The 27,321-nt window shown below is 50.7% G+C and overlaps 1 protein-coding gene across 1 annotated transcript in view; it reads left to right on the top strand.

Annotated features, from left to right (window-relative positions):
• MAPKBP1 (mitogen-activated protein kinase binding protein 1) overlaps window positions 1–27,321 on the top strand; it is a 986,444-nt gene that overhangs the window by 837,782 nt on the left and 121,341 nt on the right. Inside the window, exons 27-28 of the mRNA XM_078662278.1 lie at window positions 17,937–18,113; window positions 19,586–19,670. Coding sequence (XP_078518404.1) covers window positions 17,937–18,113; window positions 19,586–19,670 — 262 coding nt within the window. The remainder of the gene's footprint in view (window positions 1–17,936; window positions 18,114–19,585; window positions 19,671–27,321) is intronic.

The raw sequence follows: 27,321 nt of genomic DNA, 5'->3' as shown, positions 1-27,321 counted from the left end.
TGCAGTTTCTGATGCACCCTCATATCATGTTGTGATTTAAAAAGGCTGTAGAACTGCTGAGCTTGACTTTGCCTTCTCTAGAGTTTAAATCTAACATCCTAACTGAGGTTATACATTCACCTTCTTCTGTTGTTGAACCGACTCTCCCGTTCACTGAGGCTCTTACTGGACCGATAATGGAAGTCTGGAAAAAGCATCCGACTGCTCCTGCGGTGTCTAGAACTGTGGCGAGACGCTATAGGGTGGCACCTGGTGACCCTGAGTTCTTAACTTCCCATCCTTCACCAGAATGTCTGGTTGTTCAGGCGCCTTGTTCAAAGAGGTCGGCTGGTGTTTTTCCCCAGGTTCCAGGGGATAAGGACTCGAAAAAATAAGATCAGAATGCCAAAAGAGTATTCTCTTCAAGTAGCATGGCCTTGAAATCGACAAATGCTACTTGTCTGCTGGGCAGATATGTACATGCTTTGATGGACACGGTTAAGCAGTTATCATCTAAGCTTCTGGAGGAGAATAGGAAGAATTTCAGTGAAGTTGTCTGACACGCAGGCTGCAGCTCGCCAGGTGATTGAGTGGCATGGACACGGCGGACTCTGTGGCTAGAATAATGGGATCTTCAGTCGCCACTAGAAGGGCCGCTTGGTTAAAATCGTCTGAATTTTCATCTGATGTCCAGGCTGCTCTGATGGATTTGCCTTTTGATGGCACTGGCCTTTTTGGGAAGAAGGCTGATGCTGCCCTAGAAAGGTTTAAAGATAGCAGGGCGACTGCAAGGTCTTTGGGCTTACAGGCTAGAGGCTCTTCCACCAGGAAATTCAGGGGTTTTGGATGGTCTACTTTTCGTGCCTGTAGGCAGAACCAACAGCAGCAGCAACAGCAGAATCCTTTGTACAAGTCCTACAGAGGTAAACAAAGGGGTCGTGCCCGAGGTAGTCAAGCCTCCTCCTCCTCAACTTCCTCCTCTAATACCCACCCCCAACTACAACAGCAAAGCAGCCCTAGATCCACCATTCTGGATCATGCGGATCCTGTAGGGGGTCGGCTTACCTATTTTCTACGAGATTGGGAATCGGTTACATCAGATCTTTGGGTTCTCAATCTCATAGAGAATGGGTATGCTCTTCCCTTTCGGGAATTTCCCCCCAATTACCCTCCTTGCCAAGGTTATTGTTCGGAGGACCACCTGCTTCTCTTGCAGGAAGAAGTCCTGGCTCTTTTCAGAAAGGGTGCGATAGAGGTGGTTCCGGAGCAGGAGAGGGGTCAGGGGTGCTACTCCCGGTATTTCCTGATCCCCAAGAAGGATGGCAGACTTCGTCCAATCCTGGACCTCAGGGTTTTGAACCTCTATCTCAAACAGGAGAGGTTCAAGATGCTCACCCTTGCGCAGGTTCTTCAAGCGCTGCTGGAAGAAGACTGGATGGTGTCAATCGACTTGCAGGATGCGTATTTTCACATTCGATCCTGAAGTCTCACAGGAAGTATCTCCGTTTTACGGTGGGTTCGCAACACTACCAATTTGCGGTCCTTCCGTTTGGACTTACTACTGCGCCTCGGGTCTTCACCAAGGTGATGGCTGTGGTGGCAGCACATCTCAGGTCGGGGATTCCAGTGTTCCCCTATCTGGACGACTGGCTGATCAAAGCAGAGTCCCCGGAGAAGGTGCTCCATCATTTGCAAGAGACAACTCAGTTGTTGCACAGGTTGGTGTTTTCAATAAATGTACCCAAATCTCACCTGGTGCACTCCCAGCGCAACCTGTTCATAGGTGCAGTACTTGACACTACTGTGTGTCGTGCATTCCCTCCTCCTCAATGGATTCGCGATATACAGGAGATGATTCCTTTATTTCACAATGGAGCGGTCGTTCCAGTCCTGAAGGTCCTTCGTCTGCTCGGTCTGATGGCCTCTTGCATTCTGTTGGTCAACCATGCACGCTGGCACATGAGGACACTCCAGTGGTGCCTCCGCAGGCAGTGGTATCAGCACAACGGAGATCTCGGAATCAGTGAGGATCTCCAGAGACTGCGGCGGATCTGTCTTGGCGGGGCGTGGAAGGCAATCTGTCTCAAGGAAAGCCTTTCCAGCTGCCTCCATCGGTGGCCACAGTGATAACGGATGCATCCACTCTAGGGTGGGGTGCACATCTGGGGGACCTGGAGGTCCAGGGTCTTTGATCTCCAGAGGAAAGGTTGCTTCACATCAACCTTCTGGAATTGCGGGCCATACATTTGCCACTCAAGGCCTTCCTTCCTTCCCTTCGCGGTCGATCGGTTCAGGTCCTGACGGACAACAACACCGCGATGTGGTATATCAACAAGCAGGGAGGAGTGGGGTTGCGGTGTCTCTGCAGAGAGGCTCTGCGTCTCTGGTCCTGGGTTCAGGGCCTTCAGATTTGTCTAATGGCAAATCATCTGGCCGGAGTTCAGAACGTTCGTGCAGACAGTCTCAGTCGGCAGTTCTCGGCCGACCACGAGTGGAGGCTTCACCCGGAGTTGGTTCGTCATGTCTTCCGGACGTGGGGAACTCCTCAGGTGGACCGGTTTGCCACTCACGAGAATGCTCACTGCCTGTCGTTCTGCAGTCTCCAGTTTCCAATGCAAGGAGCTCTGGGAGACGCGTTTCAGTCGAGTTGGGACTCGCAACTCCTTTACGCTTTTCCTCCCATACCTTTGATTCCTCGGGTTCTGAGGAAGATTCGCCAAGACCGGGCCCAAGTTATTTGGTCGCCCCGGATTGACCAAGAAGGGTGTGGTACACAGATCTTCTCCACCTCTCCTCATGCTCGCCGCTCCGTCTCCCTCACAGGGCAGACCTCCTCTCCCAGATGGAGGGGCAGGTTCTACACCTCCAGATTTTACACCTTCATGCCTGGAGATTGAACGGGGCAACCTGAGTTCTTTTTCTCTCCCTGATGTGGTGGGTGTCATCTTATCAGCCAGGCGTGATTCCACCAAGTCCATCTATTCTTATAGGTGGTCTAAATTTGTTGTTTGGTGTGGGGAGAAGTCCATTGACACTTTAAGGGCTTGTTTGTCCAATATTCTACAATTTGCACTTTCCTTGTCCCAGCAGGGTTTTGCAGTGGCAACTATCAAAGGTTATTTGTCGGCCTTATCGGCTTTCCTTTGTTTGCCTGACCAGTCCTCGTTGTTTAAATCTCCAATTGTTTTACGTTTCATTAAGGGCCTTGTAGGAAGGTAGATCCCTGACTATGGTTGCCCCCAACTTTTTGCCTGGTGTTTTGCTGGTTTTCTGACTTAGTTGACCTGGGGCCCTGCTATTCAGGACCCCAGGCCTACTGCTCTCTCTGTAAAATGGATTCCATGTACCTTAGGTACATATCTAATTGGATACTGAGTCACCTTATCAGTCCCTGTACAGTGTACCTTAGGTGCCCAGGGCATAGGTGTACCCAGGGCCTACCAGGGGCTGCAGCATGTATTATGCCACCCCTGGCTGGCCATCCAAATCTGACACAACTGGCTGCACGACAGCTGGGGCAAGGTGGTGTAATCACCCTTTGCTTTAGATATAGTATTCCTATATCTAACCCTAAAATGGACACATATATTCCTATCAGTCACTCCTATGGCAGGCCTTAACAATCCTGAAGGCAGAGTGCTTGGAATAATGTGAAATGGTGCTCTGGCATGAGCTGAGCCCGTTTGCAGCTTGCGGAACCAAGTCCTAATGTCGTGTATTTCTATAGGTTCTGAATCAGTCCCCCTATTCCTGACCCTATTCTGGTTAAACTAACTATCAAGTTAACTAACAGTCAGCCCATGAGGCAAGAAAACCCCCATGATGCAGATACCGTTATCTGACGCAGTCACACTACGGCACAGGAACGTGTTATCTGATTAGGTCATATCGCTTGAGATCTAATTAGACAAGCGACATTCCTCCAGCCCCTGATAAGGCATACGACGTTCTCATAACAAATAGAACCTATGACAACCTGGATAATCCGTGCGGCCATTGTTTTGATTTCACAGAGAACTTTTGCAAAAGAATGTGCTAACGAGCAAGTCGTATGACATCTTTATTGACGTACCTATGTCCATCCTTACGTCAATCTCGGCACCTTTAAGGTATAAATATTGCCGACCTTGCCCTATGCAAACACACGCGTGGTGACAAGACGGAGCAGCCATACTTGCCGAAGCCGAGAGCAGAAGCAGACCCCGCTGGCAGCAGCCCCGCCTTCCTGACGCGCTGAGAGACGCGCTGCTATCTCAAGCCGAGAGACCCAGCACCGGCGCTTTCGGGCAGCCCTCGCAGGCAGCCTGGAATATCGAGAGCAGAGACAGAGATACCATTCCTCATTCATCCTAAATTCCAGGTACAGAACTGAATAACCCCTCACAGAGAATTCTTTAGTTATTCACTTGGCAAAAACAAACTTAACTTAAACTGTAACTTTCTATTCCCGCCCACGCATTAGACTTAGGTCAGGTACACGGGGTAGGCGTATTTAGAAACACCAGTTGAGTACGTTTAGTCAAATGTATATGTGTATGTAAATATATTTTAATCATTTTAAACATCATATGGCTCAGAAACCATATCAATGTTTTTACAGTATTATTTTATACTATTGCTTTTAATGTATGCACTTTACTTAACTATAAGTATTGCAATAATATCGATCCATTTCTCATGTATGAGAAAAGAGACTGATCAATAAATAACACCTTTTTATTGAACACGCCCGTCTCTTCCTTTTCTCTACATTCTGATGAGACTAAGAATGCACGTACTGACTGAGTAAAATAATTGCCTTGTGCTCACACGACTCTCGAGATTGACTCTTGATTAGGGGAGAGCAAAGTTGTCATGTTCTATGGTTGTCAGAAACTAAATCCCTTCTTGTCTAATCAGGGAAGTTAATCCTTCCTTGAACATTCGAGAAAGTTTCTAGCGAACTCTGAGCTTAGCTGGCAAACCCAAAAATTAAGTCTAGTATCGACAGTAGTAGACCTAGTTAACGTCTGGCCTAGGCCTTTACTGCTGTAGGTACTATTCCAATGCGCAGAGCCTATTGGGAAGATAGGAACTACACTACACTAATAGCTGTTCCATGATAACGCATACCATATACTCTTAAGTGCATTATAATCCTCGCGGTTATATGCCAACTCTGATATCGCTTTATCAAAACATGTCGAGTAAGGTGTCATACGAATTGGAATACTAACCCCTCGCCAATTCTGGCTACGGGGTTAGCATTCCACCCTTCTAGAGGGACACGACATGTTGGTAACCTGTAACCCCGGTTAAAGTCAGACATAGCCTCAGCTCCACAAGATGGATGCTGCCACCGAGACACAAGTCTGCCCTCCTGCTGCTGGGAGTCCTCCCAGCCCAGGAGGCAAGGACAAAGGGTTTCCTGCCAGGGGCGGTGCCAGCACCGTCCCAGACAGGATTTTGTGTATCCTAGGTAGGCAGGGCTTTAGAGGAAGGTGACTGCAAGTGGCACCCCGGTGCTCACTGTGCATAGGCCGGCTGGAACCAGTTTCAGGGGCACTCCAGCCCCTGATCTGGGGAAAGCCCGCCAAAGGAGAGGGGTGTAACCACCCCCCTCCTAGTCCCACCCATAGGGCAGGACTTAGTCGCGTGCCAGCCCCTTTTTGCAGGATAAAGGTAGGAACTGGCCCCCTTCCAGATTAGATCATCTTTGAATCCTGAAACTACTTTCTGCAAGAAGGAACTCAAGACTCTTCTCAAGATTTCTCCCTTGTGACTAAGGAGTAGTCACCCTGCAGCAGCAGGCACCAACCAAGTATCGCGGTTTGTTGCCAGTCTCTCCTTCGGATCAAGACTGCTCCAGCACGACGAGAACCGGCTTCCCTGGCACCTCTGACCTCAACCTACATCATCAGCCCAGCTGTGATCCGTGGGTGCGACGAGACCTCGAGGGACCGGCCATCTTCGGAACTGCACGACGCTTGTCCAGCACGACTCCCGAGTGACCCTCGACTGAGTGCTTTGGGGTAAGAGAAGCCCCGACCCTGAGCAGCTCCAGCACCGAAGTTCAGCCCCCCTGCTTCCACGAGATCTGCGTGGGGCCCTTCTGCTCTTTGCTGCCAACCGCGTTGTCCAGGTCGCTTGCCCGTTGGCTAGTGACCCCTTCACGACGCTCCACGACGACAACTACTGCTGGTCTGGTTGCTCCAGACTAGCCCTTGCTCCCCTCCAACAGAGGAGCACCCTGGACCCTCCTGGTCCACTCAAGACGCCATTTTAGGTCCACCGCGTGGGCCTTGCATTTGCCAAGACTTGTTGCCCAATCCTGGGTCCAGCGACGTCGACAGCAAGAACCTTCGTGGGACAGCTCGCACCTCCATCCGGGTCGCCGACAACGCCTCCTGGTCCGAGAGACTGCAGAGCCCAGCAGCGCCCACTCACCTGGCTGAGGTGACTTCGTCCGGTGCCATCCTGGTGCCCACTCAAATCACTGGCTAGTGATTCAGAACTTGGTCCCCTCTGCTTACAGGTTTCTTCTTTCCTGATCCAGGCTTGGATCTCCACGAACTCTCTTCACTGGCCGCCTGCCAGCAACTCTTTCTTCAGGCTCCTGGTTCTTCAACGTGGGTTTCCGACGCAACTTCAACCCTATGCAGCCGCAGCCCCTGGGCTAGGTAAACCAAGTACTCCGGTGCTTCAGCATAGTCCAACACCCTAAGTGTTCGGATCCACCCCCGTTTTCGACTCACCTAGTCGGGTTCGCCCGAGAACAGTAACTTTGTGACTACTAGCCTCCTTAGACTTTTTCCCGCCTTACGCGTGAGAGTTCCCACTCTGCACACGACGTCCACAGGCCTCCTGCAACTAATCCAAGTGTTTAGAATTGTAGGCCTAGCGATTCCTGAGTCTAGAAAAGTACTACTTCCCTGCTAGCAAGTTCGCATTCCACTTACTGTGTATATGGTTTTTCGTGCCCCTAGGGCATTTGTGTAAATTGTGCGACTTAAAGTATTTTCTTAAGAGTTTTGTTATGTGCTTAGCTCCCTGACTCATAAAGAGTTCAGGGTAGTCTTGTTATAAATAAATATCTGTTTATTTTCATAACAACTTGTGTGGTGTCCTTTCACTTGGTGTTCAAGGGGTAATGTGATGGTAAAACAGCTGGCTTAACACGCCCTCTAGAGTCTTAGCCTTAGACTGCTCGTATCCATGCTACTAGGATAGCTGGTCTATAAGGTTGACTTACAAACAATCATCAATAAGGGTTGTTTGGACTGATACAAAGTGCTCACTAGAATAGTGAACATTATATATCAGGCCAACTTCTCACAGGCCTTACCAATAAATGTCCTCCTACACCTTTTATTGTACCTCAATGGGACTTGAACCTTGTTCTTACATTCTTGATGGGTTCTCCTTTTTAAACTTTACACTCATGTCCCTTGAGACTTTTGTCTTTCAAAACGGTCTTCCTGGTCGCAATTACCTCGGCAAGGAGGGTTAGTGAGCTTCAAGCTCTTAGCTCTAAGCCCCCGTTCTGATAGATACATCTGCCGTGTGGATTCCTCACCTTGTGAATATCCCCTTGCGTCAGCAACATTCGGAAATTCTTTTGTAGCCTCGCGCCGACGTGGACTAGGACGTCATAGAGACACGACCTCGCTCGCGACTCCGCTGACTTCACCAACGCCTACAAAAGGCCCACGCCGGCGTGATGACATCAGTTCCCTTTTTTCCGCGTCGTCGACACTAACGGTTTCGGGATACTCTGTAGCTTATAACTTATTGTTACTTTATATTTCTTCGATTCTCCATTCTCTGACCTTTTGCTACCGTTGTCATGTCGACAAAGAAGACAGGGTTTAAACCTTGTAGAGAATGTGGGAAGATGATGTCCGTTACGGACCCCCACCAAGACTGTATCTGGTGCTTGAGTTCGGATCAGGACGTGGAGGGATGTTCTTCATGTCAGATGAATCCGAAGGCTCTTCGCGAAAGAGAATCTAAACTTCTTGTGGCCAAATTAAAGGCGAGTAAAGTTAAAAGATCCTCGAAGCACTCGAAGAGATCGAAGTCGAGATCCAGGTCGAGGTCTCGAGAGGCGTCGGCCTCGAAGTCTTCGTCAGATCACGCTTCCGGTTCTCGTAAGAAGCATAAGAAGAGGAGGCATGGATCCTGTCATCATTCAGGTGATAAGTCTGGTTCTAGATCGAGATCTCCCAAGAGGATAAAGTCAAAAGTGATTCCTCCGCAAGTGTCGGATCAAGAAGGTGAGGCTTCGCCTTCGGAGTCGATGGTCCATTCTCCGACTCCGGTTCCGGATCAGACTCCGGCTCCGGCTCCATCTCCGACTCCAGATGGCACCGATGGAGTTCCTGTTGAGGAAGAGGTTTCGAATCCTGTTGAGGAGACAGATTCAAACCTGCCTCGAGATCGGCCTGAACATCCTCCGTTCCCGACTCCAGGTCAGGACCCCTCTGCGTTTTTAAACGCGATGTATGGTGTCTTCTCGAGATCATGGTACCCCTCTGGAGCACCTTCGGGTCCCATGGGTCCCATGGCTTTTAATTTGGGTGTTCCTCACTCATATGCTCCGGCACCTTTTATGCTGTATATGCCAGCCCCGACTCCGTTGTGGCAGTTCCAAGCTCCGCCGATATCGACGCCGGCTCGGCCGAAGTCGATGACTCTGGTTCCGGCGTCACCGACTCCTAGCAAATCTATGGAGCATCCTTCCAAGCCCTCGGATTCGATTCCAAAGTCTGCTCCGATGCCGTCGAATTCGACGTTGGATTCGACTGCACTTCGAGTCAAAATGAGATCTCAGAGAGAAGCTCAACGTCTTCTTAATGAGCAGAGGGTTGATTGAATCTTCTTCTGAAGTGGAGGAGCGCGAACTGGATGGGAGTTGTTTTGAGGACCTAGCAGAGGCGAGTGGTCTCGAATTTTCTCCGGAATGGTCTTTGCCTTCAGGACCTGATGCACCCTCCAGGGATGTGCAACCATATCCTGTTGTCATGAAGAAGGCTGCAGGACTTTTGGGTTTGACATTGCCTACTGTCGAATTTAAGTCGAATTTATTGACTGAGGTTCTCCATTCTCCAAGCTCGGCAGTGGAGCCGATACTACCTTTTAATGATGCTTTGAAAGATCCCATTATGGAGGTATGGAAAAAACCCTTTTCTGCTCCTGCAGTTTCAAAAAGTGTGGCTAGGAGGTATAGAGTGGCTCCTGAGGATCCTGCTTTTTTTTATCTTCACATCCCTCTCCTGAGAGTTTGGTTATTCAGGCCGCTTGTTCTAAAAAATCAGTGGGTGCTTTTCCACAGGTGCCTGGCGACAAAGAGGCCAAGAGACAGGACCAAATTGCAAAAAAGACTTTCTCTTCGGCTAGTATGGCGTTGAAGTCTTCTAATGCCACTTGCCTTATGGGCAGATATATTCATGCTCTTCTGGACTCTATGCGCTCATTAATCCCTAAGGTCCCTGAGGATAGCAGAAAAGACTTTGAGGAAGCTTTGTCTGATTCTCAAGCGGCAGCCCGTCAGGTCATCCAAAGTGGGCTTGATACTACGGATTCTGTGGCAAGGATCATGGGCACGGCGGTTGCCACGAGGCGCTCAGCCTGGTTGAAGTCGTCTGATTTTTTGGCTGATGTGCAGTCTGCTTTGTTGGATTTGCCTTTCGATGGTGAGGGGCTCTTTGGAAGAAAGGCAGATACGGCCTTGGAGAGATTCAAGGACAGCAGGGCGACTGCTAGATCTCTTGGCCTTCAGGTCAGAGGCTCTACGGTCAGGAAATTTAGAGGATTTGGCCGCTCGTCCTTTCGTTCTTATAGACCAGGTCAGCAGCAGCAACAACAACAGCAGAATACCTTGTATAGGTCATACAGGGGAAAACAGAGGGCACGTCCTCGAGGGCGTCAAGCCTCCTCCTCCTCCTCCTCCTCCGCTTCCTCCAACCCCCCAGCCACAGAGAAGCAGCCCTAGATCCTCCATTCAGGATCATGTAGGCCCAGTGGGGGGTCGGCTTACCCACTTTCTACGGGATTGGGAATCGGTTACATCCGATCTTTGGGTTCTCAATCTCGTAGAAACTGGGTATGCCCTTCCCTTTCGGGAATTCCCTCCCAATTACCCTCCTTGCCAGGGGTATTGCTCAGAGGAACATCTGTTACTCCTCCAGGAGGAAGTCCAAACTCTATTGAGAAAAGGTGCGATAGAGGTGGTCCCAGAGCAGGAAAGGGGTCAGGGATGCTATTCCCGGTATTTCCTGATTCCCAAGAAGGATGGCAGACTTCGTCCAATCCTGGATCTCAGGATCTTGAATTTTTATCTGAAACAGGAGAAATTCAAGATGCTCACCCTTGCTCAGGTTCTTCAGGCTCTGCTGGAAGAAGACTGGATGGTGTCACTCGACTTGCAGGATGCGTATTTTCATATTCCGATCCTGAAGTCGCACAGGAGGTATCTCCGTTTTACGGTGGGATCGCAGCACTACCAGTTTGCGGTCCTTCCGTTTGGACTTACTACTGCGCCTCGAGTCTTCACCAAGGTGATGGCGGTGGTGGCAGCACATCTCAGAAGGTCGGGGATACCTGTATTCCCGTATCTGGACGACTGGCTGATCAAAGCAGAGTCGTCAGAGAGAGTGCTCCAGCATCTGCAGGAGACAACCCAGTTGTTGTACAGGTTGGGTTTTTCAATAAATGTACCCAAGTCTCACCTGGTGCCCTCCCAGCGCAACCTGTTCATAGGTGCGGTACTGGACACTACTGTATGTCGTGCATTCCCTCTCCCTCAAAGGATTCGCGACATACAGGAGATGATTCCTTTATTTTACAATGGAGCGGTCGTTCCAGTCCTGAAGGTCCTTCGCCTGCTCGGTCTGATGGCTTCTTGCATTCTGTTGGTCAACCATGCACGCTGGCACATGAGGGCACTCCAGTGGTGCCTCCGCAGGCAGTGGTATCAGCACAACGGGGATCTCAGGGAGTCAGTGAAGATCTCCAGAGAAACTGCAGCGGATCTGTCTTGGTGGAGTGTGGAAGGCAATCTTTCTCAAGGAAAGCCTTTCCAGCTGCCTCCATCGGTGGCCACAGTGATAACGGATGCATCCACTCTAAGGTGGGGTGCTCATCTGGGGGATCTGGAGGTCAAAGGGCTTTGGTCTCCAGAGGAAAGGTTGCTTCACATCAACCTTCTAGAATTGCGGGCGATACGTTTGGCGCTCAAGGCCTTCCTCCCTTCCCTTCGCGGTCAGTCAGTTCAAGTACTGACGGACAACACGACCGCGATGTGGTACGTCAACAAGCAGGGAGGAGTGGGGTCGCAGTGTCTCTGCAAAGCGGCTCTGCGTCTCTGGTCCTGGGTTCAGGACCATCGGATTTGTCTGATGGCAAATCATCTGGCCGGGGTGTTGAACGTTCGTGCAGACAGTCTCAGTCGGCAGTTCTCTGCCGACCACGAGTGGAGGCTTCACCCGGAGGTGGTTCACGACATCTTTCAGATGTGGGGAACTCCTCGGGTGGATCTGTTCGCCACTCACGAGAATGCTCACTGCCTGTCGTTCTGCAGTCTCCAGTTTCCGATGCAAGGGGCTTTGGGGGACGCGTTTCAGTTGAGTTGGGGAAATCAACTCCTTTACGCGTTTCCCCCCATACCCTTGATTCCTCGGGTTCTGAGGAAGATTCGCCAGGACCGGGCCCAAGTCATATTGGTCGCCCCGGATTGGCCAAGAAGGGTGTGGTACACAGATCTTCTCCACCTCTCCTCTCACCCGCCGCTCCGTCTCCCTCTCAGGGCAGACCTCCTCTCTCAGATGGAGGGGCAGGTTCTACACCCCCACCTCCAGACATTGCACCTTCATGCCTGGAGATTGAACGGGGCAACCTGAATTCCTTTTCCCTTCCGCCTGACGTTGTGGATGTCATCTTGTCAGCCAGGCGTGACTCCTTAAGTCCATTTATTCTTATAGATGGTCGAAATTTGTCACGTGGTGTGGGGAAAAGTCTATTGACCCTGTGAGAGCCCATTTGTCTGATGTTCTCCAGTTTGCCCTTTCTCTGGCGCAACAGGGGCTTGCTGTTGCCACAGTGAAGGGTTATCTTTCTGCGCTGTCGTCTTTTCTCTGCTTGCCTGACCAGCCATCTCTTTTTAAGTCTCCTGTGGTGTTAAGATTTTTGAAGGGCCTCATAAATAAGTTCCCTCCTTCTCCTTTTATTGTGCCTCAGTGGGACTTAAATCTTGTATTGACCTACTTGATGGGTGCTCCTTTTGAGCCTCTTCACAAATGTCCCATGAGGCTTTTAACCTTTAAAACAATCTTCCTCGTTGCAATAACCTCGGCAAGGAAGGTAAGTGAGCTTCAGGCTCCCTTTCTTGACCATTCATGCTGATCGAATGGTTCTCAGGACCAGGGCTGCTTTTCTGCCTAAGGTGGTAACTCCCTTCCATCTGGGGCAGTCCATTACCTTACCTACCTTCTATCCTCCCCCTCACCCTTCTAAGGAGGAAGAGAGACTGCACCGTCTGGACCCTAAGAGGGCGCTGTCCTTTTACTTGGACAGATCCAAGGACTTTCGTGTGGAAGACCAGCTCTTCATTGGGTTTGCTGGCTGCAAGAAAGGAAGAGCTGTCCATAAAAGAACCTTGTCAAGATGGATCGTCCTCTGCATAAAGATCTGCTACTCTTTGGCCGGTAAGGAACCACCAGAGGGTATAAGGGCTCATTCTACAAGGGCTAAGTCTTTGACCTCTGCATTGGCTAGAGGTGTGCCTGTAGAGGATATTTGTAGAGCGGCAACTTGGTCTTCCCTCCACACTTTCGCGAAGCATTACTGCTTGGATTCCGAGGTGAGGAGGGATGGTCACTTTGCACGCTCTGTCCTTCAGGATTTCCTGGTTTAGAAGAGTGGACACCCTCCTCCGGGAGTGGGGACTGCTGTGGGACTCTATTCACAAGGTGAGGAATCCACACGGCAGATGTATCTATCAGAAGAACAAGTTACTTACCTTCGGTAACGCTTTTTCTGGTAGATACTATATCTGCCTGTGGATTCCTCACTGACCCACCCGCCTCCCCGTTGTCCGCTCTTCTATGCCAGAGTTACTGTAATGCAATTATTTTGTTGTCAAGGAAATGTTTCAACTGCTTTCCTGCATTTGCTTTACACTGTGTGTTTTGCCTTGACTATTGTGTACTGTGTATACTATGTATATATCTACTGTCATTGGTCCGTCCGTGTGCCTCGATGGCACGGAAAAAAGGGCGGAACTGATGTCATCACGCCGGCGTGGGCCTTTTGTAGGCGTCGGTGACGTCAGCGGAGTCGCGAGCGAGGTCGTGTCTCTATGACGTCCTAGTCCACGTCGGCGCGAGGCTACAAAAGAATTTCCGAATGTTGCTGACGCAAGGGGATATTCACAAGGTGAGGAATCCACAGGCAGATATAGTATCTACCAGAAAAAGCGTTACCGAAGGTAAGTAACTTGTTCTTCTTGACCATTCATGCTGATAGAATGGTTCTCAGGACCAGGGCTGCTTTTCTGCCTTTCCTTTCCATCTGGGCAGTCTGTTACCCTTCCTACCTTCTATCCTCCCCCCCCCCCCCCCTTCCAAGGAGGAGGAGAGGCTTAATCGCTTGGACCCTAAGAGGGCGGTGAGCTTCTACCTGGACCGAACAAGGGAGTTCAGGTTGGATGACCAGCTGTTCGTTGGATTTGCTGGCTGCAGGAAAGGAAGATCTGTGCACAAGCGCACTCTTTTAAGGTGGATTATATTATGCATCAAGATCTGCTACTCCCTGGCGGGTAAGGACCCTCCTGAGGGTATAAGAGCTCACTCTACTAGAGCAAAGTCTGCTACATCTGCTTTGTCTAGGGGTGTACCTGTTGAGGATATTGGCAGAGCCGCGACTTGGGCCTCCCTCCACACGTTCGCAAAGCATTACTGCTTGGATACCGAGGTGAGGAGGGACGGCCACTTTGCGCGCTCTGTCCTCCAGGATTTTCTGGTATAGGAGAGTGGACACCCTCCTCCGGGAGAGGGTACTGATGTGGGCCTCTATTCACAAGGTGAGGAATCCACTGGCAGATGTATCTATCAGAAGAACAAGTTACTTACCTTCGGTAACACTTTTTCTGTGGATTTCTCACTGACCCACCCGCCTCCCCGTTGTCCACTCTGCTATACCTGGGTTTATGTATTTTTATGTATATTTGTATTTATATTTGTATATATATTGGGTTTTTCATACCCTTGCTTTGCACTATGTGTGCAGTTTTGAGTTGTATGTACTATGTACATTGTATGTATGTATATCTACTGTCATTGGTCCGTCCGGGTGCCTCGAAGGCACGGAAAAAAGGGCGGAACTGATGTCATCACGCCGACGTAGGCCTAATAAGGAGTCGATGACGTCAGCCGGAGTCGCGCGCGATGCTGTGCTCCTGAGACGTCGTCCACGCCGGCGTGCTACAATAGAGTTTTCCGAACGTTGCTGACGCAGGGGGATATTCACAAGGTGAGGAATCCACAGTGGGATACTGTATCTACCAGAAAAAGCGTTACCGAAGGTAAGTAACTTGTTCTTCTGGCAGCCAGGCGTCCCTCCACAAAAACGGTATATGCCTGCAGGTGGAACAAATTTGTGGCATGGTGCACAGCAAAGGCTGTGGATCCACTCTCTGCCCCCCTTTCAGAGGTTCTCCTCTTTCTTCTTTCTCTTGCCCAGCAGGGCTCTGCTCTGGGCACTATCAAGGGCTACCTATCGGCCATTTCGCCTTCTTAAGGCTTCCTGATCAGCCTTCTCTTTTCAAGTCCCCTGTTGTAAATAGATTCTTGAAAGGCATCACACACATGTTTCCTCCTGTTCCCTTCGTGATGCTTCAGTGGAATTTGAATCTTGTTCTAACATATCTTATGTGCGCTCCCTTTGAGCCACTTCATAACTGTCCTCTTCGTCTTCTGACTCTTAAGACTGCATTCCTGGTTGCCATCACCTCTGCCAGGAGAGTGAGTGAGCTCCAGGCGCTATCTTCTAAACGTCCTTTCCTCTCTGTCCATCTGGACAAGGTTGTTCTTTGGACTCGTTCTTCTTTCCTGCCCAATGTGGTCACAGCCTTTCATATCGGGCAGTCCATCACCTTGCCTACCTTCTTTCCGCCTCCGCATCCCTCGAAAGAGGAAGAGAGGCTCCACCGTCTGGACCCAAAACGTGCGCTCTCCTTCCATCTAGATCGCAAACGCAAGTTCCGGGTGGATGACCAGCTCTTTGTTGGTTATGTGGGTGCTAAGCACGGACGGGCGGTGCACAAGCGGACCATCTCTCGGTGAGTCGTCTTGTGCATCAAGGTTTTCTAGTCTTTGGTGAAAAAGGAGCCTCCAGTTGGGCTGCGCGCCCATTCCACTCGGGCCATGGTGGCTACTACGGCCCTGGGTCGGGGAGTCCCCTTGCAGGACATCTGTCAGGCAGCTACGTGGGCCTCGCTGCTCACGTTTGCTAGACATTACTGCCTGGACAGCCAAGTCCGGAGAGATGGCTTTTTCGGCGCTTCCGTTCTCCAGGACTTTCTGGTGTGATCTTGGTTCGCAGACCCACCACCGGGGTTGGTATTGCTGGGGTATTTATTCTAAGGTAAGGAATCTAACACTAACCTGTTTCTTACAGATGCACAAGTTTCTTCCCTTCTGTAACAATATATCTGTAAGAAACAGTAGTTCGTGTCAGATTCCTTACCGCCCCACTCATCCTCCCCGTTCTGAAAACCGATATGTAGGGTTAAGGACATCCATTTCAGGGCCCTAGTTTCATGGCACCAGTGTCTGTTTCTATCATGGCTCTGCGTTCCTGGCGCGGAAAGCTATGTACAGAACTGACGTCCTCGCGCGAGTGCGGCGTCGAAGTGCTCCGACGTTACCCCGGCGAACACGACGCCGAAGGACGCGGAGCCGCAGACGACACCTACCGATGCACAGGGGTACTGCTGACAAACCTTCTGGATCCAGTCTGACACCTGGGGATATTCTAAGGTAAGGAATCAAACACTAACTACTGTTTCTTACCGATGCATCATTACCGAAGGTAAGTAACTTGGGCATTTTATCTTGGGCTGAGTAGGTTTTCACTTATATGACCTTTTCTTAACAAGTGGGTTTGCAAAGGGCCAACCTTCAGTCCAAGACAGTTCTGACTGTTTAGGATACATTTTAATTAGCAGACTCGCACCTCTGCCCATTTGGACCAGCGTTCCAGGCTCTGGGCGTTCTTTTAATAGAGACCTGTGAGATCGCTGCTATTTGAAGGTTTGAGAGCTGCCCCAGTAGATAATATAACAAGCATTTTTAAATCACAAGTTCTTTCCCCACCCAAGTCATGGATCTCTTGGCACTGAAATAATAGATGCTTGTTACTAACTCAACAGTACTCAGTTTATCTTCCTTGAGAGGGAATAAAGCTCACTGGACTTGCCAGGATTTGAACCTGTGACCCCGAGGTCAAACACAGATCCTTGGACTGGATATATTAGTCCACTTAGCCAGCAACCAGTAGATTGCCTCAGCATACTGCCAAGGACCTCTGTACATCCTTAATGGGATTTCCGATGTGCTTGCAGGCTAATATAGACAATTTGGCCCAAATTTATACTGTTGCTGTCACATTGAAAACTGCCGGGCTGGGACATACTGCTGTCTTTTTCAAGGGTCTACCTTGCGTGAGGTGTGAGTTTATCCTGAACAAAAACTGTCTTATTTCACAGACTTGTCTTACCTTTTGAAGTGGGGATGATATGTGATTTGGATGATCCTATGCTATGCTAAAAAATACTGCCCTCTGGATTTTCTCGGATCTGTGAAATGGCCCCGACTTTACTCTGTCATAGTTGGCAAGTAAGGATTCTTCAGGGGGATGACCTACAGCGCAGTCATCTTTTTACCATATGGGGTTCCATGCCTGAGCCTTCAATTCAAGTGACTTGTTGATTCACTAGATCGAAGCCTGATCCATGGCTCTCCTTTTTGTGTGGGCAGACGTGCTCATGAAAATACACAAGATCAAAGGTAGGACTTTGAAAACCTTTGGGGCAAGAAGAGCCTTGTGTAGTTTGTGTGGTGCCCTCTGTTCACACGGATGGTCAGCTTGGTACATTCAGTTTGTGTACTGAGCCTCTATCAGTTACAAAGACTGAGGGCTGCTGGGAGCAAGCCCTGACTCAAACATGTGGTAACCGGCCAGACTGACTCCTCTGTCCTCAGCACTGCTCCGTTCAGCATCAGCTGGGTTCCAGGGACCATGAAGGTGAGGCCTTCAAGCTTCGAGATTTGCGCCATGACCACCAGCCAGGACTTAGTGTGCTCCTGCTGGCTGGAACCTTATGTGGGGTGTTGTCATTGCCATGCTAGCCAGGCAAAACATTGGACCCCGTCATTACTTGAAGGCATCTCCAAAGTTTTGACAAGTTGGGTTGAAGGAAAGAGCTAGTAGCCTCTGGTGCACGCAAGGTACAACTTAAAATCGACATCTAGTTGCTGCACACCTGATCCAGGTATCAGACAAAAATGAGCTGTAAAGTTATGATGCATTTGGTTAATTGCACTTGAAAGATTGCACAGAGACTGTAACATAGGAGAAATATCAGTAACAAAGGAGTATTGCTGCATTGAAAAGTAATTTCTGTGACCTAGCAATATGCTCTTTATGTCTAACTCTCCCTTTCCTGAAGTTTCTGGGAAGCATATCTGGGATATAAAAAAAGCTTAGTTTTGGTTTTTTAAATCTGCATCATTTATAGTTCAAACCGGTTACACTCCACCATTGCATAAATACAAAGTAAATTAAAGAAGCCTCTGTTTCTCATGTTATTTCTTTGGAAAATCGTTTAACGAGCAAGAAGACTATTTAGACATCTTGTGCATTTTAAATTCTCAAGACGATGCTTTCAATGTTTCTCTTTCCATCTGCCCTAAACCAAGATTCTGAAAGTACAGAGCCCTTGAGTGTGGATGGCATTTCTTCAGACCTGGAGGAGCAGGTGGAAGAGGAGGAAGAAACGAACACCTATGTAATTGAATCTCAAGTGGTCAGCACTCCAGATCAGGAGTCCTTCTTGAAAGAACACTTTCAGATTTTGGCCAGCAACCGGTTCCCAGGTGGGTTTTTTTATGCCAGTGTGCTATTTAAAATGGATATTAAACTTTTCAATACATATCAGTGTAGCAATACCAGAGATAAGTTGCATCAAGCAGACCGGTGTAGAAGAGTGGTGGTTAGAAAGAAGGGAGGCATAGTAAGCATTGGCTTAACTTGAAATTGACTTCACGGGTGACATGGCTGATCAGCCCTAAATCCTTACAGAAAAGGGCTAAAAAGCAATGGAAGGAAATGGAGCAAAGTCTTAAATCGAGTGATAAAGTGGGTTAGTGCATATTGGGACAAAATTACCACTAGCTGCTGTTACTTTACAAATATCTGAACTGAAGGGTGAGAACATTCATGGAAAAGAGTACTCCAACATATGTAACCAGATTGGCTGGTCATTTAATCCTGTTCAGGAATGCAAATCAATTATAAATGCAAATGCTGATATATATATGTATATATATATATATATATATATATCAGTTGCAACTATGAACCTAATTCATGTACTCTTTAGGTTTCAAAGCTATTCACTGTCCTTTCCAGGTGATGAAAAATCAGCATGGTTTTTTAGTGATATGGTGTATCCACAATCCTTATACTATTGCCACAAGCCTGCAAATTTCGCACTTAAACATTTAAAGCAGTGTCGTATAGGAAAGAGTAAGGAGGTTAACGGGGAAAAGTTAAGTGATATTAGAGAAGCTAAACCTTTTCAAACTATTTAAAAAAAGATTGTTGCTTTACAAATCAAAGACTGCAGGATTGGGTAAATAAATCTAGTTTATTGGGCAGTGGCACATTTTTTGTTAGGGGAAGTAGTTCTTTCTGATTGGTCCTGAAGTCCAGGCAAGAGATCTTTCAAGACAGACCAACCGAAAGCTATAAACTCTGTTAATCACAGATGTAAAGCTCACAAATTTAAACCGATGAGACCATGAATTGGGAATTGCCTCTTGTGTGTACATGCCAAGTATGGCACTTCAGTGGAAAGTAGTGGCCTTGCTCAGTGTCTAGCCTAGGTGTTTTGGCCTGGCAGATGCAAAGTGCAATTGTCTTCTCTGGGAAGGTCTTAAGGACAGCATTGTTGCATTTGTATGTTGAAAATTTGTAGTTGGACCAAAAAGGAGAACATTTTCAAAGGGTTTTAGAAATATGAATGTCTTGTAGTCTGTTATGAGAGCACCTATTTCTAACTCGGAGAATATGCAAGTGTTACACCCTAATTGTTCAGTGATGTGGGTTTTGAGTGAAGGACCAGTATTCATCCTAAAGCTGATTTTTTTAGATGGAGGCGTCGCATAAAAAATAGCAAATGCACTAAAATGTCAGTTGATGTTTTCACTTTAAATTGGAAAGTGAATAACCGTTTTGAAATTTGTCAACAATTATCTTCCTGGTTTAGGAATAATTAGTATTTTAGAAACCAGTTATGTTATTGTGCATGAACAGTAGTATGTTGATGATTCCTGTCTCTTTGCAGAAGGGACACACAGAATTCTCGATAGTAACGAATGTACCAGCATTTCATCCCAGTTTTTGGCCTTGTCCCAATCCACATCTCTCAGGTAGAGTCTAATGCCAACTGTTTCTTATTTTTGTTGTTTAATATAAACTACTTCAAAACATCTTAGTTTGTAGTGGACTAGGTGCTAAACTTGAGGAATGCTTTATGTACTGCCGCTATTACTGTTGGTGGGATGAACAATGCATGCATTGTGCATTGAAATAATTTGTTTGCTCATTTTCTTCTAATAACCTGTGGTTTTAATAAATTTCAATATTGGACATTCTGTTACAAAAATCCACCTTGTGGTTATATAGTTTGCATATACAACATTTGTGAATACCAGCCCAATATTATGTATTTTTCTATGTTTTTCCCAGTTCTTTGAAAGAACTCCCACTCCCCCAAAAAACTAGAGGTGTGTATGAGGATTATCAAAAGTAGAAATAACCTTGTCATAACTCGTTGGATTTAAAACACATCAATTGTAGACAGTCCTCTCTGACTTAGTAGGCCAACACCTATAAAACTCTAACGTAATGGGTTGCGGCCAGAGGATGCCCCAAAAAGTTTGAGGATCTGGGACCCGTGGCTGAGCTTCTATGGTTTAAAAATAGAAGACTGGAATACAATTAGTGACTTCCACTGAGCCGTACTCGCAACTCAACAGGAAAGAATTACCACAAAAGGGGGGAAGGAGAGAGAGAGAGAGAGATGTGATCTATGGAATATATTCTTGTACTCTAGTCTCCTTGAGAACGCTACTGCAAATATGGATGTAAAATTGTCTGTGTACAGTGATTTTCATACCAATGTCATGACAAACTTTTATTTAATTGAAAAATAAATAAAAAAATAATGTAATGGGTATATGGCTTGCAATTTTACGGAGTATGAACCCAATGGGATTACATTTGACAGGCAGTCTAGAAAGGTTACTATATCGACTCAGTCTAGCTCCTAGGGAAAAAGCTTTGGATGCCTTTGCATCCCTCGCTGAATGAGCTCCAAAGCGGGAAGCATCTATACCTGCTTCCTGCATCACACAGCGGACCCACCTTGCAATCGTGGGAGACAAAACCGCCTTGTGTGCTTTAGTAAGAGCTATAAACAACTGATTTATGCCCTGTGGACGTATATCTACTGTCGCCACCTCATAGGCTTTAAGCGCTCTGACCACACATAATTTTGGGTTGTCAAGGAAAGCAGGATAAGACACAGACCGTGAATCACACTTAGTTCGTCTAGAAATGTGAAATGTAACTCCTTCCGGGGTGAAAACCCGGCCAGGGAGGTCCAGGGCTCACATACGACACCCTGTGACATGAAATCAAACATAGCAACATTGCGAGTTTAGCCGATATTTGCTTTCATGACAAATACTTGTTAGATGGCCAGTTTTGAAACCGGTTTAGAACCTTGTTCACATTCCATAACACTAAATAACGAGGTTCGGGAGGAACAGAGAGCCTTATACCTCTCAATAATTTGCAAACCAAGGGATGTTCGCCAACTGGGTGATTATCCACTGGTACATAGCCCGCCGAGATCGCTGAACGAAAGGTGTTGATTGACCTATAGGCCAAACCCTCCTTTGCTAGCAAGGCTAAGAAGTTAAGGATGTAGACGACGTACGCCCCCATCGGATCCACCTGTTGTCGCAGACACCAACTTCCCCACTGTGACCACGCGGACCGGTATCTCTTATTGGTGCTCTCGGCCCATGACCTAGAGAGCAAAACTGCAGCTTCCTCCGAAAGATCTAGGACTTTACAGCATTGCCTGTAACCCGCCAGGCCATCAAACACAGACCGCCCGTGACCAGAAGGTGGTGGGGATTCTCCTGAGGATCCTTGAGGAGATCTTAACCGAGGGGTAGAGAGATTGGAAAATCCCAGGAAAGTTCCATCCGCACTGGAAACCAAGCTTGCGACCTCCATACTGGAGTGATCACCACTAGGTCCGCCTGTTGTCTCCTCACCTGGGTTGATAACCTCATGATCATTGCGAATGGGGGAAACGCATACCCTTGCTCCTTGCTCCAATCCTGGAGGAAGGCATACACCGCCAATGCCTCCGGATCCGGACGCCAACTGCCGTAACGTCTCAGCTGGGCGTCCAGACGGGAGGCAAAAAGGTACACCGTGAAGGGACCCCATCGAGATTGGATCTCCCTGAACACGCTGGGGTGTTGTTGCCATAGGCTGGTGTCCTTCCAGTGGCGAGAGCACCAGTCTGCCACATGGTTGGACGAACCCGGCAGATGATCCGCCGATAGGGATATATGGTTGGATAGGCAATATTCCCAAAGATCGCGAGCCAGATTCGACAAAGCCTTGGACAGCGTCCCTCTGAGATGATTGATGTACCGCACTGCTACATTGTCCATTTTCAGCAGAACAGAAATCTGGATCCTGTCCTTTGTCCAACACTTCACCGCGAAGGAGCCCACCATCAACTCCAGACGATTGATGTGAAGGGATTGCTCGGAAGAGGACCTCTTCCTCCGGTAGATACTTTTCCGCAGAGGGCACCCCAACCGGAACCGCTGGCGTCCGACTCTACCAGATCTGGTTGTGAGCCAAAAATCGCCCTGCCATTCCAGGCTTCCATATGGATGACCCACCATTGCAGTTCCGTCTTTGCTTCCTCTGTGAGGGGTACGACCTGGGAATAGGTGAGGCCTCTGCGCAAATGATAGACTTTGAGGCGCCGAAGGGCCCTGTAATGCAGGAGCCCCGGAAATATAGCCTGAATCGATGACGATATAAGGCCTACCACTCTGGCTAATTGGCATAGGGAAATCGTGGGCTGTGTTAACGTACGTTTCAGCTCATGCCTTATCTTGGCCAACTTCCGAGAGGGCAGGGACAAGGTCGCCGCGACCACCTGGAAATTGCATCCTCTGAGAAGGGATCAGAGCCGACTTGGTCTTGTTGATGACAAATCCCAGGGATTCCAAGAGGGCCAGCTGATCCACCAGGCGCGTTGGGGACATTGACTCATAATGAGGATGTCGTCCAGATAAATTATCAGCCGGACGCCCTCCGATCTGAGGCGCTCCACCGCAGGTTTCATCACCTTGGTGAAACACCACTGAGCGGAATGCAGCCTGAAAGGAAGGTAGGTGAACTCTAAGATCTGAGAACCCCTGTTAGAAAGGCGACCCCGGGGGAGGCAGAGGATGTCTGACTGACCACCCCTAGGTCCACCTCTCCGTCAAGAAGTAGCCGAGTGTTGCTGAGAGGCCTCCTGGGTGAGGGCCCTCTCCTAGGATTGTACAGCAGAGTAACCACACACTACAAATGGACACCACACCAGAGGTCGAGTTCGTAAGCTTTATCAGGAAATAAAGGCTGCTGGTTCTCAGCGATATGTACAAGTAGACCGAGGGGTCTGTAAAGTCTCGTAAAAGGGGGTCAGGGTAGCGGGACAGTCTCGGTTGGGGTGTATGAAGGGATATCCTGCGCACAGCTCTCAATCCTCTTGCCGGGGGTTCCGAGAGGTCGAGCCGTGGCAGCGCCAGCAGGCTCTCAAGATGGTTCGGCAAAGGTGGCCCGCGGCAGCGCCAGCAGGCTCTCAAGATGGTTCGGCAAAGGTGGGCCGCGGCAGCGCCAGCAGGCTCTCAAGATGGCTCGGCAAAGGTGGGCCGCGGCAGCGCCAGCAGGCTCTCAAGATGGTTCGGCAAAGGTGGGCCGCGGCAGCGCTAGCAGGCTCTCAAGATGGTTCGGCAAACGTGGGCCGCGGCAGCGCCAGCAGGCTCTCAGGGTATCCTCGGGTTACAGGGACAATGAGTTCTTCTGGTGTCGGCCGTGACAGCGTCAGTAGGGCTTTCCAGTCATGGATACAACTGCCGTCCTACTCCTGGGCTGGCCCAGATATAGGACTGGAGTCCTTTGATGTCCGGACCCTCGCGCCTGGGGGCCAGAGGGGCCGGGAAGATGGTGTCCAGACACCCAGCAGGGGGGTGGAGCCAGCACCCAGGGATGCCGGGGGCGATCGATACCAGGCGTCCGGGGACGGTTGGAGGGCCATCGAAACTCCCCTCTTCCGGGATCTGTCGAGTGGCCACTCGACCACCTGGGTAGATCTTGGCGCCTCGATGTCGGGGCTTCGCTGGGGCCGGGGCCGCGTGTTCGTGACGTGGTGGTCCCAAGATGGAGTCGGGCGAGGCCTCGTGCTCAGGACGTGATGGGCCCATGATGGAGTCAGGCCGGTGTGGTGGCCCGTGGGGGTAACCGGACCGGTAGTGTTGGTGCGTGCAGGATCGGGCGGAAGGGGCCGCCCGGGGCTCTGTGGAGGGCCGATGTCGTCCGGGGCCCGCCACTCGGGAGGGGTAGGACCACGCCATGAGGCCGGGTCCAAGGGTAGGACCACGCCATGAGGCCGGGTCCAACACGCGTCCCCCCCCAGCTGAAGGCAGGGGAGAGTCACCCATCTTCTTGGGGATTCTCCTCGCCGAGGCGGAAGAATCGGGACAGGCCATCAGCATTGGCGTGGTCGTTGCCGGGGCGATGCTCCACAGTGAAGTCCATCCCTTGGAGGGAGATTGACCATCGCAACAGTTTCGGGTTTTCTCCCCGCATCTGCATCAACCACCGTAGAGGCCGGTGGTCGGTCTGGACCCGGAAGTGGGTGCCGAAGAGGTAGGGCCGGAGCTTCTTTAGGGCCCACACGACGGCGAAGGCTTCCCTCTCGCTGGTGCTCCATTGCTGTTCTCTGGCCAGCAGCCGCCGGCTGATGAAGGCAACGGGAAGGTCGGCCCCTTCAGCGTTTACTTGGGAGAGGACCGCCCCAATGCCGTGCTCCGAGGCGTCGGTTTGGACCACAAACTCCCGGCTGTAGTCGGGGGCTTGGAGCACAGGGGCGGTGCACATAGCGGTCTTTAGGGTGTCGAAGGCTACCTGGCACTCGGGGGTCCAGTTCACCCTTTGTGGTAGTCTCTTTGAGGTGAGTTCTGTGAGGGGCCCCACAATGCTCCCATAGTTTTTGATGAAGCGCCGATAGTATCCAGTGAGCCCCAGGAAGGCTCGGACGGCGGTCTGGGTGACCAGGGGCTCCCAGGCCTGGATAGCGTCAATCTTTGGCTGGAGGGGAGCCACCTGGCCGCTCCCTACTTGGTGTCCCAGATAGGTCACGGACCCCTGTCCTATCTGGCACTTGCTGGCCTTTATGTTCAGTCCGGCCCGACGGAGGGCCGTCAGGACCTCCCGGAGGTGAGTCAGGTGCGCATCCCAGCGGAGGCTGTACACCGCAATGTCGTCTAGGTAGGCGGCGCTGAACTCTTCTAGCCCGGCCAGCACTCTATTCACGAGTCTCTGGAATGTGGCCGGGGCGTTTTTCATGCCGAAGGGCATCACCTTGAAATGGTAGTGGCCATCAGGGGTCGAGAAGGCTGATCGCTCTTGTGCTCCAGGTGTGAGGCCGATCTGCCAATACCCGGCCGTGAGATCGAAGGTGCTGAGATACTTCGCAGCCCCCAGGCGATCGATCAGTTCATCCGCCCGGGGGATGGGATGGGCGTAGGTCCTGGTGACGGCATTCAGCCTCCGGTAGTCAACACAGAACCGGAGCTCCGGGGGCGTGCCGGGGGCGGCGGCTTTAGGGACCAGGACAACTGGGCTGGCCCACGGACTGTCGGAGGGTTCGACTACCCCCAGCGCTAGCATCTTGGCCACCTCGGACTGGATGCAGGCCCGCACTCGGTCGGGCACTCGGAAAGCTCGGTGTCTTACAGGCGGGCTGTCTCCGGTGTCTACATCGTGGACACACCACCGGGTGACTCCAGGGGTGAGGGAAAACAGATCTGCAAACTGCCCCAGCAGCTGCCGGCAGTCATGGTGCTGTTCTGGGGTCAGGGTGGAGGAGAGCATGACCCCTTCGATGGAGCCGTCCTTCTGAGTGGTGCTCATGAGATCTGGCAAAGGTTCGGAGTCGTCTTCAGCTCCGTCATCTGTCGCTAACAGCAGACTTAGTTCGGTGCGGGCAAAGTGCGGCTTGAGCCGGTTAGCGTGTGGAACCCGGAGGGGGTTCCTGGGGGACTCCATGTCCACCAAGTAAGCGACGGGGCTCTTGCGCTCCACCACCTTGAAGGGCCCCGTCCATTGGTCCTGGAGGGCGCAAGGTTCAACCGGGGACATGACCCAGACCTGCTGGCCCGGCTCGAATTCGATGGACGAGGCATTCCGGTCATACCAGCGTTTCATCTCCTCCTGACTAGCCTCCAGGTTGGCTTCGGCCAGTTCCCGGAACTTCCGAGTCTGGTTGCGGAGTGTCAGGAGGTACTGGTAGACATCTGGTGGAGCACCTTGGACAGCCGTCTCCCAGCCTTCTTTGACCAGGCTGAGGGGGCCTCGGACCGGGTGCCCATACAATAGTTCGAAGGGGCTGAACCCCAGGGACTTCTGGGGTACTTCGCGATACGCAAACAGGAGGCAAGGCAGCAGAACATCCCATTTGCGTCGTAGTGGCTCCTCTAGGCCCTTGATCATTCCCTTCAGTGTTCGGTTAAACCGCTCCACAAGTCCATTCCCTTGGGGGTGATACGGGGGGGTGAACTTATATGTGACCCCGCACTGTTGCCACAGGGATCGCATATACTTGGAGATAAAGTTTGTGCCCCGATCACTCACGACTTCTCGGGGGAAGCCGACTCTGGAGAAGATCCCCATTAGGGCTCGGCCTACTACTGGGGCCGTGATGGTTCGGAGGGGGATGGCTTCAGGATAGCGGGTGGCATGGTCCACCAGAACGAGGATGAAGCGGTGCCCTTGAGTGGTGCGGGGGTCCAGGGGCCCCACGATGTCTATCCCCACTCGCTCGAAGGGGGTGGTGACCAAGGGAAAAGGCTGGAGAGGGGCTTTGACTTTCCCCCCGCTCTTCCCGCTGGCTTGACAGGTCGGGCAGGTTCTGCAGTGATTATGCACATCGTTGCGCATTTTCGGCCAGTAGAAATGAGTCACCAGGCGGCTGTAAGTTTTGTCCTGCCCCAGTTGCCCGGCGAGGGGCACATCATGTGCTAAGTTCAAGAGGAAGTCTCTAAATCGGAGGGGAACGACCAGCACCCGGCTGGCCCCTAGTTCGGCAATCTTCTGGTCACTGTAGAGAAGGTCGTTGTCCCAATAGACCCAGTGGGACCCCGCAGGGTCTCCAGCGGCTTGAGTGGCGGCTTGTCGTCGAATTCCCTCGAGGGAGGGACAGGAGCTCTGTTCTTGTCGGAATTGTTCGCGGGTGGGGCCACCTTCTTGGCGCCACTGAGCTAGTTCTGGAAGGTGGCCGAGCTCGGTGATTTCTTCATGACTGGGCCCCTGGGGGCTGGGTTCCGGGTCGGCGTCCTCTGGGGTGGCGGGCGGTGGAGGTGCGGGCCACTCCGGCTCCTCGATCGGTGCTTCCTCCTTTGGGGTGGAGGCCCGGGCGGACATGGAGCGGGTGGTCGCGCAGGCCCACTCTGGAAGGCCTAGCATCCCCAGATGCTCTCTCTGCTCTACGCCGGCCCAGAGGGAACTTTCCAGGTCGTTCCCGAGGAGGCAGTCCACGGGGGAATCGTCTCGGACAGTCACTTTCAGCATGCCCGACACCCCTCCCCACTCGAAGGGGATGCGGGCCATCTGGCACAAACTCTGAGTTGTCCGCCGACCGTACTGGGCACAAGACTTTGGGAAGAATTTGTTCGGAGGTCACCAAGTGGCAGCGGACCGCCGTCACGCTGACTC

Source organism: Lissotriton helveticus, chromosome 9 (assembly GCF_964261635.1).
Source record: "Lissotriton helveticus chromosome 9, aLisHel1.1, whole genome shotgun sequence".
Classification (NCBI taxonomy): Eukaryota; Metazoa; Chordata; class Amphibia; order Caudata; family Salamandridae; genus Lissotriton; species Lissotriton helveticus.
This window is presented reverse-complemented; position numbering and strand designations above follow the sequence as displayed.